At 43.4% G+C, this 23,483-nt stretch overlaps 1 protein-coding gene across 3 annotated transcripts in view; it reads left to right on the top strand.

Annotated features, from left to right (window-relative positions):
• Nucleotides 1-1,544: 1,544 nt before the first annotated feature.
• Nucleotides 1,545-23,483, top strand: part of EMB (embigin) — a 30,488-nt gene continuing 8,549 nt past the window's right edge. For 2 of the 3 annotated variants that reach the window (XM_080973043.1, XM_080973042.1), the window contains exons 1-5: nt 1,545-1,740; nt 13,364-13,444; nt 16,979-17,041; nt 18,897-19,092; nt 20,234-20,325. In XM_080973043.1, coding sequence (XP_080829169.1) covers nt 1,644-1,740; nt 13,364-13,444; nt 16,979-17,041; nt 18,897-19,092; nt 20,234-20,325 — 529 coding nt within the window. In that variant the 5' untranslated portion in view covers nt 1,545-1,643. The remainder of the gene's footprint in view (nt 1,741-13,363; nt 13,445-16,978; nt 17,042-18,896; nt 19,093-20,233; nt 20,326-23,483) is intronic. The other variant, XM_080973044.1, reaches the window with a different exon arrangement.

Here is a 23,483-nt window from a genome sequence, read left to right as displayed (position 1 = left end):
TGTGTGTGTGTTTGTGTTGCTGTCCTGTTTCATCCCCTGCTTATATGGCTGAGCATTCTGGGAAAAAGATTTCTGTTTGTTTAATCCAGAGGGTCTCTTCTTCATAACCTTATGAGGATAGTTCTGTGGTGCCTCAACCATACATGCAAAAATACCGATACACGCACTTCTCTGAGTGGTGAGAGACTTCAGGGGTACCAGCTTATACTTTTGTTTTCATTTCCTTGGAATGAAAGTCACTATGGCTATGGTGTCTTTATTAAATATGGTTTTATTTACACATATATTCAAGCTGAGCATCGGATCTTGCCTCCCCCATTGGAGTTCTTGGAGAGTTCAGCAAAGAACGAGAAGTCAAGCCATTGTGTCTTCCCAGCTTTCAGTGGGACTAGCCAAAAAATAGTCCCTGGTCTATTGTTCTCCTACACCTCAGATGATGTGCACTCCAGCCAGGTGAGAAGGTGGCAATGCCTGCCATCTCCCTCTAGATGCATCACTGGTTAGTTGTTTCTATGGCAATACAGCCAACTCTTAAGTCATGGATATAGGATGCTTAACCAACCCCCAGTCCTATAACAAAACCTTCACTGGATTTATTTACGTAGTGGCTGGTCAGGAATTCTGCACTGATTGTACCTTGCAATGCAGATGCAGGTTATTATTACTTCTTCTATTTATTAGTCACTTCCCCTCTCCTGCCTAAATGAAACTCAGAAAGTAACAAACAAACAAAATAATAATAATAAAAAATGTCCAGTAGCACCTTAGAGACCAACTAAGTTTGTTCTGGGTATAAGCTTTTGTGTTGCATGCAGATTTTTTGTTGGAAGCCGCCCAGAGTGGCTGGGGAAACCCAGCCAGATGGACGGGGTCTAAATAATAAATTATTATTATTATTATTATTATTATTATTATTATTATTATAATACCTGAATCTAGATACAAGCAAAAGTCAGACTAGACATAGAGGTTCCTTCCAACTTTATGACTGTAAAGAGAAAGCAGAAAGAAGTTGCTGGTAGCCTTTTTGAACAGATTTAAGTGATTTTGGTTTGGTTTATTAAAAAAACCTGATTATTTTTTTTAACCAAGGTCCTTTCAAAATGGCTGCAAAAAAACGCAATACAGTGGCAACATTGCCAATCCAGTTTTTACCATCACATACAAATTAAGACTTTTGAGAAAGCTAAATGCTAAAACAGCAGCTTAATAATAATAATAATAATAAAAGACAGGTATCCTAGTGGCAGCCAGATCTGTCTTAGTAAACCTTGATTATTATTATTATTTTAATGCACCTGGAATTGTTGTTGTGCTGTTGTGCTTACTTTTGAGTAAGGATGCATAGGATTGGAACATAGGGAGTCTAACCACTCCCTAGTCATTCATTCATTCATAGAAAGATTCGGAGGTTCTAAACAGCTGCGCGATGGCCACACTTTCCCTTTCGCACCTGCTCGACGATTCGCTGGTTGGTTGCTCCTCTTGACGTCAGTCTCCCGTTATTAGTACAGCTCCAGGGCAACACCCTTCTCAAAGAACGAGGCGCTGCTAGCTGGAGCGGCCGGGCGGGGCGCAACGGAGCAAGCGGCCAGACTTCACTGCAGTGCTATTGCAGAAGCTTCTGCCCGCTGCAAGCAAGCATGAGCGCCTCCGTGGCGTTGCACTCCGTTCGCCTCCTTCTCCTGCTGGTTGTTTGGGGTGTTTTGGACGTCGGGAGCAGCAGCAGCACTCCCGTAGGTAAGGATATTAATAATCGCTATGAATTTCCGCGGTGTTTTCTCCGGGCGGCTGGCAACCTAGGCAAACGTCCAGAAAAAAGGATGGTCGTTGCTGCGTTTCTCATCCCAAGGTGAGCAGTCACCTTGAGAAGGTTTGCTTCAAGGCAAAAAAATAAATAAAACGACGACTATTATTTTCTCCAAACCGAGGGGGTGGGGTTAGATGGTTCAAGGCATTTTAATTTTAAACATTTTATTTATTTACCCCAGTCCGAGTTTATTTGGCAGGAGGGGGTTGCTTTGGTGAAGTGATGTTCTGCCCGAATCTTCACTTTGCGGCATACTAACCAGGCTCCCCCGCCCCCTGAAAGGTTAATTCCTACCTTATGACTACTAAGATTAAAAAGACACGCGTCTAAGGCGTTTCCAAACTCTGCATTCTCCTGGTTGTAGAATCCTTCGTGTCCTCTTTTGTAAAAGCCATTGCCTTCCTAGTTTAATAAAAGGAGGGGGGGGGGGATAAGCAGGGGGGAGAGAAGTTAAGATTCCAGCAGGTGGTAAAGTGGAGGCAGACAATAGTCCCTAGGACTGGAGATCCGTGTTGTTGGAGCAACATTACCCATGGAATTAACTTAATAATGCCAGGATGATGGCCCATTGTTTCAGCTGTGAATGATCACTGTCCTTTGTTTTGTGTGTGTTTGCTGCTGTGTGAATGATGTGCTACTTGCATGTCATTGCTCTTTGACTCCACTATAACCACCACCATGTGCACGCACACACTGTTGTAAAAACACAAGGACATAAGAGCCTTGCTGGATCAGGCCCATCCTGTTTTCCCAGTGGCCAACCAGATGCCTGTAGGAAGCGCCCCCCCCCCAAGCAGGACATGAGTGCAACAGCAGTCCCCCCCACCTGTTGCCTCAAATATTTATTTTACACCATTCCTATACCACTTCAGATATTAAGCTGTCCCTAAGCAGTCTGCAGTAAACTGAAACAACGGTTACAAAAATGCACAATAAAGCCAGGAATGTGAATACACAGAGATGGAACTTTCATCTCAAACTGCCCCCTCCCCCCCACCCCACAAACAGCTCTCAGCATCCTGTCTCTCACTGTCACCAGTGCTTGCTCTCACTGAAGACCCAACAAACTCACAGATTTGTGCAAGTCTCACAACAGAAGAGGGTTCCTATATCCTTCTGACATTGCCCTAGGGACCCATCTGCACCATACAATTAAAGCGGTATCGCACTACTATAAACAGCCATGGCTTTCCCCCAAAGAATCCTGGGAGGTTAGGGGTGCTATGAGTTGTTAGGAGACCCTTATTCCCCTTGCCACAGTTGTAGTTCTCAGGGTGGTTTAAAAGTAGGCCCGTCTTCCCAGGGAACTGAGAATTGAAGACCTGTGAATGGAATAGGCTCTCCTTAACAACTCTGCTTTAAATGTGCAGGTAGGACTCTAGTCTCTGGCTCCAGATCCCCAACTTCACTACACATTTAAAGCTATTTTAGCACTTTGAAGTCCTGTTTTGTGCACGCTGCATTAAAGCCCTGTTTGGCACGATATCTGACGATTCTCCCCTCCCCGCAGTTTGCGCCACAGTAAATGCAGAGGAAATGGTGTCTGTGCTTCCTGTTTGAAAGTTTGAGAGAGTTTTACCAAATGACACAGTGAGGATATGAAATAAAGCAGCAGACCTCTTTCATAGACTGAATTCCATTAGAATTCATGGGGTTTATAAAGTTATTATTGAAAAATATCCTTACCCCCTGTTCCTTTTCTTAAAAATTGTAGTATAATCTCCTGTACCACAGACAGCAGTTTCCAACTAGAAAAACAACCAGATTTAGAATTGCTAGGCGTAGGGCTGGATCCTCCAGAGTCCAAACTCACACTCGTTACACCAAAGTCTTGTTACAATCATTGAGACTCTGGCTGTGTACAATCCATGCACATTAAAGCATTCAAAGCAGTTTCTTTTGCTCAAAGAATTCTGGGTAGTGTAGATCACCCCTAAGAGATATGTTAACAACCCTTAAAAAAACTACAGTGCTCATAATTCTTCGAGGGAGGGGGAATGTTTGAATGCAGCCTTAAGCTGATTTCAGTAGCAACTAAGTGCCACTCACTTAGTCTGGATACAACCAATCATATTCAGGATTTCTGAGATGGGGTGGGGTCACACGTGCCTCTGATCTATTTACTGCTGAAGAGGCCAACAGGTTGTATCACAGTACAGTGGTACTTCGGGTTAAGTACTTAATTTGTTCTGGAGGTCTGTTCTTAACCTGAAACTTTTCTTAACCTGAATCACCACTTTAGCTAATGGGGCCTAATGCTGCCGCTGCTGCACGATTTTTGTTCTCATCCTGAAGCAAAGTTCTTAACCCGAGGTAATATTTCCGGGTTAGCGGAGTCTGTAACCTGAAGCGAATGTAACCTGAGGTACCACTGTACTGCTGGGATCAGAAGGGTTAGAAAGATATTGAGTAGTTTTATCTCACATTTGTTACTTTGAAGCTGTGTTGCCCACCCTGAATGGACCTAGTTTCAGCTTCAGAATTCTTGATCCCCGCAGAGTTGCATTTCCCATCCACCAGCACTGAGTGGTTGCTGTTAAGTCTAGCCCCAAAATTAAGCAAGTACCTTTGTACTTTGTAGTAGCAAAGCTGTTCAGAAGCTCATCCACAATCTACATTTTATCTTAAACAGAGAAACAAAGGGACAATTTTAAATGGGGAGCAGGAATGGCCCTTCACTGTGAGAAAATGATTTTTAAGCATAGTGAACTTGGAGTCATCAAGTAAAACCATTTGGCTTCCAATTTAGGAGAGACAAATTACTTCATGCCATGGAGTATAATTTAATGTATGGAATTCACTGCCACACAATGGGGGTGGCTGCTAACTTAGACAGGGTCCTGCAACAAAATGGCATAGTGTGGAATGTGCCTGTTCAGGGTTCCTGCCATCCAACCAGCCAGCAACATCCTTGAGGATACTTCCATTTCATCTTCTCTTGTTTTCTGCTCCTGCAAAAGGCAGTCAGCATTTTGTATCCTTAATCCTTATTGGACTGTTTGGATTCCTCTCCTTAGAGTTCTCCTCACTCCTGTGCCCCCTTCAAACCAAGCCTGCTGATCCTTTTGTATATAGATGTTGCAGTTTTGGCTACCTAAATTGTCCATGTGTGGAGAAAGATTTCTCAGTTAGTATGCAGAGTAGCTTTAAAAAGGAGACTAATGAATGAGTGGTCTCTCGTTGGTCATGAGTCACGATGGCTGTGTGGAAATTCCAGGTTTGATGTTTTGGAGTTTTGCAGATGCAGAAGTAGGTCATCAGGTAGGGCAAAGCCACTAGGCTTCCTGGCAAGTAGGTTATAGTTGCTTACTGGAAAGTAGAGGGGTGAGGTGGAAGGCGATTGGCACAGTGCACATGCACTGGCAGAAATGTTGGATTGGCTCTGCCAGTGGGTTTGCACCATGCTGACATCCACACCACCTCTCCCTCTCAGTGAGCAACAGCAACACACCAGGCAATCAGGTGTGGTGAACCTTTGGCCTTCTAGTTTTTGATGAACTGCAACTCCCACCAGACCCAGCAAACATAACCAGTGTCCAGGGATGATGGAAGTTGTAGCTCAGTAACATCTGGAAGGTCAAAGATTGACCAGAACTTGCTTAGATGGAGCATCATCCCTTATGGAAATGGTGGACCTCACTTGGCCTTTTCTGGATTTTGTCAGTCTGCTTATCAGCTGTATATCATAGCTTCACCGATATAAAATTGACTCCGTGAATACTTCATTTCTGTCCAATACCCTGCAGTGGTGAAGCAAGCAAGTATCTCTTCCACAGTGTGAACTTCGGCTAGACTTTCTGGTGGGGTTCTAGAACAGAACTGTTTTGGGCAAAGTGATGCCACCCTACAGAAAGATTGCCTGAAATTTATATGCTTAGTGCCTTCTTGGAGTAACTTCTCTGCTTGATGAGGTCCATCAGAAGATGGGCAATATAGGAAGATGCTGTATACAGTACTCAGTCAGACCATTGACCTCCATCTGGCCCAGTATTGTGCAAACTGGATGGCAACCCATGTCACCAGGGTTGTAGACATGGATCTCTCCTGGGCCTACCTAGAGATAATACTGTGGAATTAAACCTGGAACCATTTGAACTTGAAGCATATCCTCAAAGGAGGAGGTCAGAATCAAGAATGGGGGAGAGCAGCAGCAGTTAAATTTTAGGCTCAGGCATTTAAAATGCTGTACATAGCTCTGGGATGATTAATGGATTTCACATGGCTGTTGTGGGGATGACTGCAAAGCAGCAGTGATATGGAAAGGAGGACTAAAAAGAGAGAATATACAACTCAGGTTCAGGGCTGCCAACTTGAATAAAATATTTGGAGCCCCAGGTAAGCCCCATCCTCCAAGTGTCCCTATTTTCCAGGGACATCCCTGATTTAGAGAAGATGTCCTGGTTTCTGATTTGATCCTGGAATGACCCGCTTTTCCTTAGGATGTCCCTATTTACATTGGAGAAATGCTGGAGGGTATGGAGTTAGCCAACTCCCGAGGCATCTGAAGCAATCTTGTATAGGGAAGTTTTTTTTATATATAAAAAGTTAAATGTTTTATTATGTTTTTATATATGTTGGAAGCTGCCCAGAGTGGCTGGGCCAACCAGGTAAGATGCACGGGGTATAATTAGTAAAATGATCGTTATGGAATGGGACGTCCCTATTTTCATCTGAGAAACATTGGAGGGTATGCCTGCATAATTGATCACATAATGTGGTGCATGCACACCATTGTATGGCAATGCTCATCAACTTTGGGGGAGGCCCCCACGACCCCTAAGAGTTGGCTCCTATGCTCAGGTTCTTCACTCTTCATCTCTGCTTTATGTTGCACCAATCCTAACTGTCTTGCGCAGTGCAATCCTACATATGGCTTACTGCCAGGCAAGGGTCTAGAACTGCAACTTCAGACACTGTTCTGCGAGGTACTCTGTTCCCACAAATATTACTACAGTACTGTTGCAGAGAATAAAGTCAGACTTCAGGCCTTGTATATTTTCAACTGAAGTAGTTCCATAGCTTATAGAACTTCCGTATTTTAGGTATACTTTTAATGGAACACAGTGGGTGGCTGTGTGCAGATGTGTGCAACTGTGGCACACATATACCCCTCAACCATTTCCCTTCATAATGTACTATCATCAAGAAAGGGGATGTGGTTATGAAGAAAAGGGGACATGAGGACTAGTTAAGATAGGTTTGATCTATAGCAGGAGTCAGCAACCTTTTTCAGCCATGGACCGGTCCACCGTCCCTCAGACCATATGGGGGGCCGGACTATATTTTGAAGGAAAAAATGAATGAATTCTTATGCCCCACAAATAACCCAGAGATGCATTTTAAATAAAAGGACACATTCTACTCATGTAAAAACACGCTGATTCCCAGACCGTCTGCGGGCCAGATTTAGAAGGCATTTGGGCCGCATCTGGCCCCTGGGCTTTAGGTTGCCTACCCCTGATCTACAGCATACATATACAGAGATATGTAGTACATATCTGTGGTATACCTGGGAATATCCTTGCCTGAAACCAGTGCATTTTTTCGGGGGGGGGGGGGACAGGGCTACGCATACCCCTAAACATTTTGTGAATCTAAGTTTGGCCTCATTGAGGGGCAGTATTTCAATATGAGTAGGAAATGAGAGTACCCCTAAACATTTTTTTAGAAAAAAAAGTACTGCCTGAACCCCTGGAGAGATGCTGCCAGTCTGTGTATAGACAATACTGAACCAGATAGAGCAATAGTTTTATATTATTTGCAGGCTTGACAGTACCTAGAAGGTGGAAAGATTTGAGTCAACTTGCTATCCGAATGGCACCAGCATTGATGGGGAAAAAGTGAGACACAAGGTGAAAGACAGTGGTGATTTTTAAAAGGCAAAAGGGAAGTTTCAAGTGACATGGCATTTTTAAATAAAATACATAGTGTGGAAGGAACAGAACTGGCAACCACCAGCAACGCATGGATTCCTGTGGCATGACTGTACAAGATGACACTGTCAACCCAAAAGGAGAATTCTGGTCATAAGAACAAGAAATGCTTTACAGTAAAACAGATGCACCCAATGGTCTGAACTATGTGTTACCCTCATGTTCTGGATGTTATACATTATTTTGTTCTTGTCACAAAAGCAAATTACTTTTTTTTAAAAAGAATAGACTCATTTTAAAGGAGCTTCCTCTGAAAAAAGAATCCAGTCCCCAATTGATCTTCAGCTAGCAGAGGCAGCCTGTTTCCTTAGAAGCAAGCAGGCATGAATCATTGCAGCAAAGAGCACCAGGCTGATTAATTTCTCAGTCCATTATTGACAAAGGCATTATTGGCTATGATGATGTCAGATAAGACACTGTCTTCCTTCCACTTGGGGGACATAACTGAAATGATCTCATTGGTCTGGCGCGGGCACAAACTGTTCTTTGCAGGTTGCTTAGGACAACAACAGAGGCAGGAGACATTAGATGGAGAAGAGCCTCCATCCAAATGGCAAGAGGTGAATTGTTTCATCTACTGTGTGACTTTGCAAGGTTGATGTTTATTTTTTTTTATAAGATATTTATTAAGGTTTTCAAAATATTACAATATAGAAAAAGAAAAAAGAAAAATACAAAAGTAAAAATAGTTAAAAACACTTCATTCGTTCCATTACTTATCCTTCATTTCCTTATTTCCTGGACCTCCTCACGCCTCCCTTTTTTGTATTCCAGTTCAGTTTGTTAGTTCAGCAAATCCCTCCCCTCTTTGTATATCCTAGTCGTTAATCGTAAAGTATTATTTTAAATTTTTACCTATTAATAATCCATTTTTTCATATTCCCTTATAACATTTCAGCTAAAGACCACTTAGTTTCAATCCAACATCATTCTAACATTCATTAATTTTGCAATATTTCTGTAAATAGTCTTTAAACATTTCCCAATCTTCCTCTATTGACTCTTCTCCCTGGTCTCGGATTCTGCCAGTCATTTCCGCCAATTCCATATAGTCCATCACCTTCATCTGCCATTCTTCCAAGGTGGGTAGATCTTGTGTCTTCCAATACTTTGCAATGAGTATTCTTGCTGCTGTTGTGGCATACATAAAAAAAGTTCTATCCTTCTTTGGCACCAATTGGCTGACTATGCCTAGGAGAAAGGCCTCTGGTTTCTTCAAAAAGGTATATTTAAATACCTTTTTCAGTTCATTATAGATCATCTCCCAGAAAGCCTTAATCTTTGGGCACGTCCACCAAAGGTGAAAGAATGTACCTTCGTTTTCTTTACATTTCCAACATTTATTATCGGGCAAATGATAAATTTTTGCAAGCTTGACTGGTGTCATGTACCACCTATATATCATTTTCATAATATTCTCTCTTAGGGCATTACATGCCGTAAATTTCATACCTGTGGTCCACAACTGTTCCCAGTCAGCAAACATAATACTATGTCCAACATCTTGTGCCCACTTAATCATAGCAGATTTCACCGTTTCATCCTGAGTATTCCATTTCAACAGCAAGTTATACATCTTTGACAAAATCTTAGTTTTGGGTTCTAACAGTTCTGTTTCTAGTTTTGATTTTTCCACCTGGAAGCCAATTTTCTTATCCAAATTGTATGCCTCCATGCAAGGTTGATGTTTAAACCCTGTTAGCACACAGATTCCCCCTTGCAAAAACCAGTACAGTGGTACCTTGGGTTACAGACGCTTCAGGTTACAGACTTTGCTAACCCGGAAGTAGTACCTCAGGTTAAGAACTTTGCTTCAGGATGAGAACAGAAATTGCGCAGTGGCGGTGCAGCCGCAGCGGGAGGCCCCGTTAGCTAAAGTGGTACCTCAGGTTAAGAACAGTTTCAGGTTAAGAACGGACCTCCAGAACGAATTAAGTTCTTAACCAGAGGTACCACTGTACAATGGTTTGTTAGTCATTTAGCAACCAATGAGGAAACGGAAACTACACACATTTACCCTTTACATTATACTCATACATTTTCCCCAGACCTGTCTTTTACGAAATATATTTTAACAGCATGTCAAAAAATGACCCAAAATGTGATGGAAGAGGAGTATGAAGGGAGGTAGAACAGGGCAGGGAGCGTGGAGCACCTGCTAAGTTTTGGAGGACTAAGCCCTGTGCACCTTGTCTTACCTTCTTCCCCATCAACTAGACCATGGGTAGGCAAACTAAGGCTTGGGGGCCGGATCCGGCCCAATTGCCTTCTAAATCTAGCCCGTGGACAGTCCAGGAATGAGTGTGTTTTTACATGAGTAGAATGTGCCCTTTTATTTAAAATGCATCTCTGGGTTATTTGTGGGGCATAGGAATTCATTCTTCTTTTTTTCAAAATATAGTCCGGCCCCCCACAAGGTCTGAGGGACAGTGGACCGGCCCCCTGCTGAAAAGGTTTGCTGACCCCTGAGCTAGCCTGTTACCCTTGGATGTTGTAGGAAGACACTATTTTGCTGGCAGTGTTGAAGTATGGCTGTTAGTTCGTCATCTTCTCTATAGACAGCAAAATGTACTGAAACAGCTCTGGGGTGGAAAGGTGTGCATGAGTATCAGGGCATCCAAGAGGGTATCTATGGTATTAAGAGGGATTTTAATTTGCATCTTTCCAATCCTAGGCTGACCCTGTATAACCTATGTTGCGGTAGTGAATCTGGTGCTCTTGAGAAGCTGTTGGACTGCAGTGCTCATCAGACCCAGCCACACACTGCCTATGGTCAGGAATTATGGAAGTTCCAACATCTGGAGGGCACCATGATCCAGAGACCAATAAATTTAATAAACAACAACAACAAATTAGGGTGTCTTTTAGCTATTGAGCCTTCTAGTTGCCTGTAGAAACAGAAAACTGAGTCAAGGGTGGGTGCTCATGAAGGGTTTAAAAGGATGGCACCCATGCGTAGTAGTCCCAGGAAATAGCTTGTGAACTTGATGCTGTCTATTCAGAGATACCAATTTTTGACTTAAGGGTTGATACTCATTTCTCCATGGACAAAGTGTTGTTAGTGGTAGCAGGGCATGTGCTGTATAGAAAGAAAGAAGCCTAAGAAGTTACCCGTAATCTCATCCCTCTAAAGCAAGGTACTTGTGACAGTTGTCTCCTTTTTGTACAGTCCTCAGGAAATGTAGAACTGCCCAGAAATAGTCTTTCAGTTCTGGGTTTTTTGTTTGTTTGTTTTTATGCCATGTTGTTGTCATTGTTTAGTCGTTTAGTCGTGTCCAACTCTTCGTGACTCCATGGACCAGAGCACGCCAGGCACTCCTCTCTTCCGCTGCCCCCCACAGTTTGGTCAAACTCATGTTCGAGAATACTGTCCAACCATCTTATCCCTTGTCGTCCCCTTCTCCTTGTGCCCTCAATCTTTCCCAACATCAGGGAGTCTTTTCCAGGGAGCCTTCTCTTCTCATGAGGTGGCCAAAGTATTGGAGCCTCAGCTTCAGGATCGGTCCTTCCAGTGAGTACTCAGGGCTGATTTCCTTAAGAATGGATCAGTTTGATCTTCTTGCAGTCCATGGGACTCTCAAGAGTCTCCTCCAGCACCATAATTCAAAAGCATCAATTCTTCGGCAATCAGCCTTCTTTATGGTCCAGCTTTCACTTCCATACATCGCTACTGGGAAAACCATGGCTTTAACTATACGGACCTTTGTTGGTAAGGTGATGTCTCTGCTTTTTAAGATGCTGTCTAGGTTTGCCATCACCTTTCTCCCAAGGAGCAGGCGTCTTTTAATTTTGTGACTGCTGTCACCATCTGCAGTGATCATGGAGCCCAAGAAAGTAAAATCTTTTTATGCTATAGACTTGATTTAAGAGGGAGGAAGTCCTTCTTTATCATTTTCAGCCATAATCGCTAGTCATAACCATTAATCTTTCACTTAAAGTGCTTTAGCTCTTGCAAAGCAGCTTTCAAATCCGCTGGAATGAAGTTGTCAGAAAAGCCAGCCACAAGAGGGAATAGCAGGAGACTGACCTGTCCAGAACCCAGGATGTGGTCTGAATCAGTCAGGACCTGGGATGACTTATATCTGCTTTTGGAGCCACTTCCTTAATTTTGTGCATTGTATATTCAGCCTAAGCTTTTTTCAGATTTACCCGGCAAAATTACAATAATATATATGGACCACCAGGTTCTTTGTTAGAATTGTGCAAAACTTCAGTGAGTTTATTTCCTCTACACTTCCTTGAAGGACTTGGGGCTCATCCAGATTACCTTTATACCACACTTTCAAGCACAGGTTTGTACTTTAAAAGTTCTGTGTCAGAGTGTGGCACTTTCTCTGGAAAACCCAATTGCTGTTTGCTCCAATTCAATGGTAAAACACAGGTTTTCCCAGGAAAAGCACCAGGCCAAAAAATAAAATAAAAAAGCCATTAAAATATAGCGGACCCACCACTTAATACTACAAATTAATAATGCGGTGGATCCACTCCCACTAAATGTCCCCAATTAAATATAGTGCACCCACCTCACGGTATACCAATTACACAAATTTCTACAATTTACTGCAGATTATCTAGTGGGGGACTTGTGTGAGAGGGAAATGTAATGATTTAGAGTCCTAGGTAGGATCTGATCAACAAATGAGAAAAGTTTTATTAAACAAAAAAGTTTATCGAACAAAGTGGGTCAGGAAATGCATCCCTTAACAGGTATTTAAAAAGGTAAAGGACCCCTGACAGTTAAGTCCAGTCACAGACGTCTCTGTGGTTGTGACGCTCATCTTGCTTCACAGATGAGCCAAGGGAGCCGGCGTTTGTTCACAGACAGTTGTCTGGGTCATGTGGCCAGCATGATTAAGCCGCTTCTGGCGCAACAGAACATCAAAACCAGAGCAGCGCACAGAAATGCCATTTACCTTCCCGCCGGAGTGGTACCTATTCATCTACTTGCACTTTTTGGGCGTGCTTTCGAACTGCTATGTTGGCAGGAGCTGGGACCGAGCAATGGGAGCTCACCCCACCACAGGGATTTGAACTGTCAACCACCTGATCGGCAAGCCCAAGGCTCAGTGGTTTAGACCACAGCGCCACGCGCGTAAAAAATAATATCCAGTATTCATTACCAGAGCCCCTGCCCTACCATTAGACAGAGTGTGGCCAGTAGTGTAGTGGAAGTCCACGTTCATGGGCAAATGATTTGGAGTACTTCAATATCTTCTTTTGGAATGACTTAAGTTGCATTTTCCATGAGGCTTTGTTGCATGAAGGAGATGATGGAGGTCAAGGGTATGGGGAAGACTGACCTGTGTGGTCCACATGGCCTACCCTGTGTCCCTAAGCTAGCTTGCTGCCCACAGGTGAGATGGAGGATGCTCTCCTGTCTCTGTAAGCTTTCATTTCTAGTCTGGTTTGCTTTTCCCAGTACACGGAATGAAAGGCAGGTTGCCTGTTCATAACTTGTTGTCAAAGGATTGGGACGTTTGCTCACTGTGTCTGGATGAAGGGTCCGCTCCATTCTCAGGATCCAGAAACATTTTTTAAAGTAAGATTAAAACAAGAATCTAGAAACCATACCATAAAAAGAATATTTTTTTTTTTTACTCTTCTTTTTTATTGTATGTAGCTGATACTTCGACAGCACAAAATCCCAACCAGGAAACAACTTCCAGCAATGGAATTTTCTCTCAGGGAACTTCCACTTCAGGTAACAACCTATTATTATTTTCCAGTAGGGCTATTTTCTCATGTCTGCTGTTTCTACCAATAGTGATGACAGCACAAGATTAATCTTGTGCTGAGGGAGTTCGCACTCTAAAATATTCCAGTTATTGAGAGGAGGAAGATAAAGCTGAGGAACACCTTGTGTTTTACTTTTGCCCTGTAGGAGTCTTCTTGTCACTCATTCCAGGAGAAGCCTGTACCTTGTCATGTATTGATTGAGTTGCATTCTTCAGCCCGGGCAAGTGTACTTGGAAGCTCCACTGATAAGATTGTGTAGGCAAAACAGAAACAACAAGTGTTGCAGCCCCTTGTAACTTAAAAAGAGGCACGTAGCAAAATTCTCAAGGCTTCAGTTCACGCATCCTTTAAGCTGGGGCTAGGCACATTCCCACCCTCTCCTCCTCCTCTCTTAATAAATGCAGAAAAACTAGATTTCTTACCTGGATTCCTGCTGGCATGGACATGAATCAGACCCCAGCTTTTGCATCTCTTACCCCCTACTAGAGAACCCAGGTGGCATCGGGGGGGGGGGGGCAGTTTCAACAGCCTCAGACACCTACGGGCACATCTGCACCACACATATAAAGCACATGACTTCTCCCCAAAAGTCATGGAGACTGCAATTTACCCACACAGGTCTGCCAATCCCAGTGTTCTTAACAAATTACAGTTTCCACAATTCTTGAGGGGACTCATGTGCTTTATACATGTGTTGGTTGTGCTTGGATGTATGGTGCAGATCTGCGATATGCACCATAAACTTAAAGTACATGATGTCCCCCCCCCCCAAAAAAAATATTCCAGGAAGTGTAGGGTGCTGAGAATGATGGCTCTGCAAGCAGTAAACTACAGTTCCCAGGATTCTTTGGGGGAAGTAATGTGCCGTAAATACGCGCAGTGCTTTTCTTCTAGGAAAAAAAGGTGTTGGTACTGTGTACAGTGTACCTCTGGATACGAATGGGATCCATTCTGGAACCCCGTTCGCATCCTGAAGCAAATGCAACCCGTGTCTAGGCATGCGTGGGTCACGATTCGCTGCTTCCGCGCATGCACATGACATCATTTTGACCGTCTGCGCATGCGCGAGCAGCAAAACCTGGAAGTAACCCGTTCCATTACAGTGGTATCTCGGGTTAAGTACTTAATTTGTTCCGGAGGTCCGTTCTTAACCTGAAACTGTTCTTAATCTGAAGCACCACTTTAGCTAATGGGGCCTCCTGCTGCCACTGCGCTGCCAGAGCCCAATTTCTGTTCTTATCCTGAAGCAAAATTCTTAACCTGAAGCACTATTTCTGGGTTAGCGGAGTCTGTAACCTGAAGCATATGTAACCTGAGGTACCACTGTACTTCCGGGTCGCCACAGAGTGCAACCCGAAAGTGCTTAACCTGAAGCAACTTCAACCCGAGGTATGTCTGTACTGTTGAGAACCCTCAGAAGAAGAAAAAAAACCACTGAGTATACAGTATGTCTTGGCAGTATGGCCTACAGGAAACAGTGTATTTAAAAAACAAAACAAAACTGGTCTGGTTGAACTGGAGGCTACTCCTACCTGAGCCCATGCCTTCCTGCCCTACTTACAAGCATTCCAGAGGATGAAACTGTCTCTCATTTTAATATCAGCATTGTCATTTGTTGAACGCGGCTGAGTTAGGAGGATAGGAGCACAACTAGTTGGCTCCACCTGTTGCTGGTTCTACCTGACGTTGGGCTCCCTGTCTTCCACCCTCCCAGTCCCAATGGACACTAGCCGCTGCCATTCGGTTGCATGTCAGATATCAAGCTGTTTCAGTTGCTTATCAGGCCAAAGGGGCCCAGCCCAGGAAATGCTAGACGATCTCATTTGTGCTCATTGTGTCACCTAGCCCACGGTTACATTTAGGGAAGTTCCGCTGTTTATTTCTCAACTTCCTGTACAGGTTTCCTGTAGTGGGTGTTTGGTGGGCTGCTGCCCTCTTGCACTGTTTTGTGGGCTTCTGGGAAGCATCTGATTGGCCAGTGGCGGAAACAGGATGCTGGGCTGAAGTGGTCCCTTGCCTCTGACCCAGCAGGGCTCTTCTTTTGATGCTCTGAAGCTCCATTCAGCAATCTTCCCCTCCAGAACCATCAGTCAAGGTGTCCCAACAAACAGCTGCCTTTGAAACAACTCCTTAAAATAAAACACAGCCCTTGCTCCAAAACATTTTCTCTCATCCACAGGAAGGGAGGAGCTTTTCACACACACACACACACACACACACACACACACACACCTCCCCAGCAACTGACATATTATATAAAAATGAAAAGGAGCCAGACCCCTGCAGTGTCGGAAGACCTTTTCATGCTCCAAAATGTTTTGAAAGAGTATTAGGGTGGTTCTGATTTTCAGCAACCTAGGCTTGGTCTCTGGAATGTATTCTTCCTAAATATCTCAGACCAGGATCACAGCTACACAGGGCCAAGGAAAACATTACTTTAAAAGTATTCCTGCACTTAATGTGCCCATTCTTCTGCAAGGGTCAAGACAATGGCAGGCAGGCAGGGGGCACTTAACCCTTTCCTGATATCCAAGAGTCACCCCCCCCATGCTATTTGCATTGGGAGGAACAATCCTTGGGCTACACGGAGAAATAAGTGCTGGAGAGAGGGATTCCTCCCCCCCCCCCCCGCATTGTGTGTTTATGTCTGCGTGCATGTCTGCATTAAGATCTCCCCCTTTGTCTTACCATAGTTTCAATACTACTTTTCCTCTTCCTAATGGCAACTGCTTACGTGTGCATTTTGGGGTGTTTTTTTAATTGCCTGTTAAATGTGGTAATGCATGTGACCTTACATTGAGTTTGGCTCATAGTCTGTAGTTTAGTGTGGCCCATGGTTTGTAGAAGGGAAGTCAAATCTGCAGTGACAGCTTGTAAACTATTTTGTGATTAAAAATGTGCCCTTAGGGCACTGTTCACTTCAGATGAAGACTTCTTAAGAGTCAATTCCAAGACACAGCAACTCCAGTTTACAGGAGCAAAGGCCTCTAACTGAGACCCTGGAGAGCTGCAGGCAGAGTAGACCAATTGGGACCAGTGGTCTGCTCAGAATAAGGCAGCTTCCTATATTCATTACAAAGTGCATTTCTGTCCTACCCTTCCTCTAAGCATCACGGAGTGGCATAAAAGATCTACCTTCCACTGAGTCTTCTTAGTCTTACTCCAACTCTGCATAACTCAGCTTTCTGCAACCTGGCATCCTCCAGATGTTTTGGATTATCTCTGCAGCCAGCACAGTCATGGTCAATAGCCAATGTGTGGAGGAAAATATATAGAGCATAAGGGTATCAGAAAATGAACTAGGAGGATAAGGAGAAGCTCTGAGCACAAGGCTGTTTTTAGTGGCAGCCCAATGTTCTTTATGAAATGTACTTCTGCTCCTGTGATCCTTATATTTTTGATCCAATTAAAGAATGTTAAAAGAGCAAATTAATCTTCTGCTGTATCTTGTTCTGCTTGATATGAAAATAAACCAAGTCTCAACTTTTCTTTTTGGCAGCTCCACGTTCCGTTACACAAGCGCCGATCCTGCCTTTCAAGAAGTATAATTTAACCATGAAGGGTATGTTTTCTCCTCTTAATCTTGAACATTGATTGGTAGTAGAGAAGTCATGCTAATTTGGTTTCTTTTGCAGGGGAGTGGGGGCAGGGAACCACAAGTAAGATTCCAGCTATCATGGCCATCGAGATAAATTTCAAAACATCGGATCAAAATTTTCTAGAGTAGCTAAAAGCTAGAGAACAAATTGAGGGGGTGGGGGTGGAAACTGCTTGTATTTAAGGCTGGGCTGAGATGGATAGTCTTGATGATGATGCTTTATGGATTTCATGGGCTCCTTTGGGCTGTGTGGGCTACACAGCTAATACTATTATTTGAATTTTTGCCATTAAATAATTTTACGTCAAAAAGTATGCGGATAGAAACCAAACATGTCTGACTATTTAAGTCCAGAATACAAAGTACAGCTTATAGGTCACTGTGCAGGAAACTACAGTGAACCATGTATGTCTGAGGTTACCCACAGAGTATTTCATTTTTATATCAGACCAAGCCCTATGGTTTTGCTGCTACCCTTTTCTGAGTTGCTCCATAGGGATACATTCTTAAACCAGTTTGTCAAGTGTCTCCCTTTCTGTCGAAAAAGAGACAGAGTTATTTTAGCATTCCTTTTTGGTCATGCTGGGCATGGACCCTCTTACCAATGATATTTAAGCTGCTTGAGTAACTTTTTTTTTAGGCTGAACAGTCAGGGATAAATTGCTTCACATAAAATAAATACTGAGTTATTACAGAGGTATTTCACAGAATTTATATGGAGGAAAATTAGTTGAACTTAACCCAGTGGAACTGTGATTCACTAAGAACCTAAGAGCCTGCTGGATCAGGCTAAAGGCCCATCTAGTCCAGAATCCTGTTCTCACGGTGGCCAACCAGACACCTGTGGGAAGCCTGCAAGCTGGTCATGATTGCCGCAGTGCTTTGCCCAACTGTGATTCCCAGGAGCTGATATTTTGTAGACCTCACACCAAAAGGCTTCTCTGTCTAGTTGTCATGGACTGGTTGGATGCTGAGGAATGGTGGGAGGAACCAGCAGGGGAACCAAGGGAAGAAGGCTTAGAGCCCAGGGAGTAGTGGGGGGACAACGATGAGTGGTTAGAGGGAGAAGACTGGGAAAAGGAAGTGTTGGAAGCTGAAGACCTAGTGAGTTGGGAGAGTCTGTAGCAGAGAGTCCAAGTCCAGAATTGGAGGCAGAAGCTGAAGCAGGAGAGTGGAAGGAGGGAGACCAAGAGGCAGAGAGATGAGTCAGGCTGGCCAAGAGGCATGGTTGTCTCTCCCTCCTGCTGTGACAAGCTCCCCTCCCCTCTTGTCTCCCAGAACCAGAAAAGGCATGAACAGGACAGAGGACAGGTTGGCTGCACAAAGGCACAGTCTCAGATTGCTTGGGAAAAAATCCTGGGGAGGAGGGGACTTAGATGGCAGTGAAGAGGGTTGGGGACTTTCAGTTGCGGCAACTGATCTTCATGAAGTAAGACCACCAGGAATAAGCTGCTTTGTTCATTAATCAAGTCTGTTAATATCGCATTTTTGCCAATAAAGAGTTAACTTCAAATTTGGACTGTGTTTACTGACTAGCACTCACCTGTGACACTTGCTAATGCAAATGTCTGACTTATCTATGCACTGGGAGCATTTACTTCTAAGCAAGTCCCTGAAATCGATGGAAATGACAGTTTTCAGTGTGTTTGGTAGAATTGCAGAATGTTAGGGTTTTTCTAATGTCCTCATTGCAAAATTAATCTGGATTTAAATTAGTGTATGTGCAACCAATAGTCTGTTGTTTTTTTAAAAAAAGTTACGTAATTTCATATTAAAGTACTTTCTATTAAGCACATAACTTTCTTTTTATTTCCCATAGATTCCCCCAAAGATTCAGTGCTTAAAACCATCATTTTACAGAGTCCAGCTGAGCTCGAACTGTTGTGTAGTTTGGTTCTTAAGCCTTCTATGGATGTGGAAGAAATTGAGGTTGTTTGGAAGAAGGAGAATGAAACAATAAAAAATGACAGAATCTTCAAGAATGAAAGCAAGAACAGCTGGTGCAGTCGACATGAGTGAGTGGCCTTTCTGATTTGCCTAGTGTATTACAGCGTTTCTAAGGAAGGAAGGAAGGTTTGATGCAGACAGGTATACTGGCATTGCTCCCCCCCCCCCCCCAGTTGATGATTTTCTGCAGGGTATGAAAAATGATTGATATAAAACATTGCATTTGCAGTGAAGAGGAGAGCTTAACTATGAGAGCCACAGGAGGGCTACTTCAAAGGGCATCCTTGTGTCAAGTTTTTCCTTTCCATTCACAATGTGTAGTGGCATTTACATGGTGTCATAAAGACAGACGTGCCCCAGGTGGGAGGCATGTGATCTACCAGGTGATGTTGGAGTTCAACTCCTATCACTGATTTGGCATGGCCAGTCGTTGGGGATGAAGAGATTTGTGGTCTAGTAACATCTTCAGAAGGGACGCAGGTGGCGCTGTGGGTTAAACCACAGAGCCTAGGACTTGCTGATCAGAAGGTCAGCGGTTCGAATCCCTGTGATGGGTTGAGCTCCCATTGCTCGGTCCCTGCTCCTGCCAACCTAGCAGTTCGAAAGCACATCAAAGTGCAAGTAGATAAATAGGTACTGCTCCAGCGGGAAGGTAAACAGCGTTTCCGTGCACTGCTCTGGTTCGCCAGAAGCGGCTTAGTCATGCTGGCCACATGACCCAGAAGCTGTCTGCAGACAAACGCCAGCTCCCTCGGCCAATAAAGCGAGATGAGCGCTGCAACCCCAGAGTCGGTCAGGGGTCCCTTTACCTTTACCTTTAACATCTTCAGAACCCATCCCTGATTTTAAATTTGAGAGGTGGAGATCTCAACACATGTCATTTTTGTTGGTGGCCACATAATGGGCAACTAAGTTTCACCTAATGGGTAAATATTCACTGGAAGTTCCATCTGTAGTATTTTATCTGTGGTGGTTTGTTCACACAAGATGCACTGCCCATCAATTGATCTGTTGCCCGTGCTACAGTTTGCAATCTTCCATGAATCTGGAATATCCTTGTTTTAGCAATTTTGCTTTCACTCTCTAATTCTACTTTCAGTTTTTGCTTTGTGAAGTTAATTCCAGCTTCTTATCACTCCTTTTTATTTATTTATTTTTCTTTAAAAAATAGTCATATAACATCAATTATATAATGCTTCTTCTGTTAAGGGTAAATGTCACAACAAGAGACCAACTTGGAAGCTATACTTGTGTTTATAAAACCAAACCTGAAGAAGTTAATTCTACATTTCATTTGCAAGGTAAGATCATGAAATGGTTGCTTCTTTTGTGATCCTATTTATTCATAGTGACATAACCTAACCACAGGGTTTTATTGCCCAGCTATCGGTTTCAATGAGCATTTGTGCTAATAGCAATAAAATCCCATGAAGCCAAATTGGGGGAGGGAGTTCAGCGTTTTCTTCCCTCCAAAATACTTGTTGGGTTTCACCCATCCCTGTTTATGATGCTTTGCTGATATAGAGTTAGTAGTAGAGAGATCTCATGGAAAGGTTCCACTGCCTTCCTGTCCAACTCTATCTTGTAATTGGACTTATAAAGCAAATGTGAATGCCTGTGGAAGTGGGCTTTGGTACATTGTGGGCTGAGCATTGAATAGCACTAGGACCATAATTGAAGGGAAAAGATGGTGGAGGCAGAACGTGAGAAGAATCCTCAACAATCTGAGGGCATAGTATGTTGATTTACAGTGGTACCCGAGGGTTACGAACTAAAATGTTCCAGAGGTCCATTCTTAATCCGAAACCATTCTTAACCTGAGGCGCGCTTTCGCTAATGGGACTTTCCGCTGCCGCCGCATGGCTGGTGTGTGATTTCCGTTCTCATCCTGAGGCAAAGTTTGTAACCCGAGATACTACTTTGGTTAGCGGAGTTTGTAACCTGAGGTGTTTGTAACCTGAGGTACCACTGTACTTATATTCAGGGTTAGCCACATTTTTTTGCCCCCAAACCAAAAATATTGGTTTGATTTCATGGGGAATTAAATGTATTCAATACTTATGCCCTCTTTCCCAAGGTGAAAGCAGCTTGTAGTGATGTAAACTAATTGAAATGAGAACAGCATGAGTCTTGCATGCAAAAAAAGTTGCACCAGAAACTATCTGCATGCAGAACTATTGTAAAGGAAAACAGAAATGGGCCTCATTCATTGTGCATTGCAGTGGGCATTTATTCTTTCTGTAATAGGTACCCCATCTTTCTGCCAAGGGGCTCAGGATGCATAAAGCCCTTCCACACTTTCTATCCTTGCAAACCTGTGAAATAGATTAGGTTGAGAGACAGTGACTGGCCCCATCTGCATTACCCATTATGTGACATTCGCTCTTGACACCACTTGACACCACTTATACTTTTGCAGCAGTTTACAAGTATAAAAACCAGTGACTCAAAAACACTAAACTATGAACACATGTAATTAAAGTATGCAATCCAACAATAACAATAATAGCAAGTTATATAAGAAAGCATACCACTTGGAGCAAGCAGCATTTTAAAACGTTATCATTTTATCTTTAAGATGCATATGTGAGTGCAGTACTGAATGTAATATTTTCAACTTTTTTATTATGTGGTTTGTGTGGGTTGTTGTTTTTTTGGGGTGGGGGGTTGGACATAGCTTTGTGTTTTTAAATTTATATATTTGTTCCTGGAGTTGAAGTTCTATCTAATGTCCTGAGTTTTTGTTTTTCACTTTGTTTCCCCTGCCCTCTCCTTCAAACCTGCCCAGGATTTGCAACAGTTTTTACTGATGCTTTCCCTTTTAACTGAAATGGGGTTGTAAGAAAGGTACCTTGGTGTAAGATGATATTTTACTGAAGATGCAAGTTGCTGAATTATTAAGATGGGGCTAAATATAGAACGGATGGGACACAGTGATGGATGCCAATTAAATATTAACGATGTGCTGCCTTTGTATAGGCCATAACTATTTCAGAGTTGAGAGCAAGTATGTTTTGAAGAACTTTCACTTGGACTCTTAATAAATTAACCTTCAATTTGCTAGTTGTGTGGATACTTGTGAAAAGCAGCAGCCAAACCATTTTAAAAAGCAGCTGTTTTGCAGGATTAGAATTTCATTATTGCAGAGTCAGGTTTTGCATTTAACTTGTGACCAAAGGACACCCATTCATTGGGTTTCAGTAATACTGTTTTTTGAAATATTTTTTTCAATGCTGCTGTAGCACCAAGGCAATTTCTGAACTAGATAATATCCAATAATGCATCCTTCATTTGCTGGGGTGGATCTAGACACAGGTTCAAAAGTGATAAATAAGTCAGAAGTTACCGTATTTTTCGCTCCATTGGACGTACCGGACCATAGGACGCACCAGACCATAGGAGGGGGAGAACAGGGAAAATTTTTTTTTCTTGTTCTCCCCCTCTAAAACAAGGTGCGTTCAAGGTACATTCACCAGAGCTTGTGGGGCTGGCGATGGGGGGAAGCGCTGCTTTCCCCCACCGCCAGCCTCAAAGATCCCTGAAGCCTTTGGAGCGCAGCGCCCCGCTGCCCTGCAGAGGTTTGCGCGCAGCCATCCCCAAGCTAGAACAGCGAGATGGAGCCCTCCGTCTCGCTGTTCTGGCTTGGGAACAGCCTTGCTAGCTTCTGCAGGACAGCGGGGTGAAGGCACCCCGCTGCCCTGGAGAGGCTGTCGCACAGCCGTCCCCAAGCTAGAGCAGCGAGACGGAGTGCTCCACAGTGCTCCGTCTTCCTGTTCTGGCTTTGGGCTTAGCGGCGCAGCCTGCATTCGCTCTATAGGATGCACACACATTTCCCCTTAATTTTTGGAGGGGAAAATGTGCGTCCTATAGAACGAAAAATACGGTAAATTGTTACAACAAAAGGGGGGGGGAAGCCTATGTAACAATCCATATAAACTCCTTTTTGCTCTCTGGCACCAATTGGTGTGGATGTTTATAATGCATGCAAAACGTACAGTGGTACCTCAGGTTAATACACTTCAGGTGACACACTACACTAACCCAGAAATAGTGCTTCAGGTTAAGAACTTTGCTTCAGGATAAGAACAGAAATTGGGCTCCGGCGGCGCGGCAGCAGCAGGAGGCCCCATTGGCTAAAGTGGTGCTTCAGGTTAAGAACAGTTTCAGGTTTGTAACATGCAGAAAAAAGCAATATTAGAGAAACCAAAGACTGGAACTGAGGGAAGTCGGGGGGTGAGGTGGGGGGTGGGTTCTGGGGGGGGGGAGGAAAAGTGGGGGGGGAAATAAGGATATGTTTTTGGATAATATGTCTTGTTATAATTTTGAATTAAAAAAGGAAGGAAAAGAAAGAACAGTTTCAGGTTAAGAACGGACCTCCGGAATGAATTAAGTACTTAACCTGAAGTACCACTGTATTGTGACGAATGTAGCGAAGTCTCTGGTCATTCCCAGAAGAAAC

This window comes from Podarcis pityusensis, assembly GCF_964106645.2.
Source record: "Podarcis pityusensis genome assembly, chromosome: 11".
In the NCBI taxonomy this organism is placed as follows: Eukaryota; Metazoa; Chordata; class Lepidosauria; order Squamata; family Lacertidae; genus Podarcis; species Podarcis pityusensis.
This window is presented reverse-complemented; position numbering and strand designations above follow the sequence as displayed.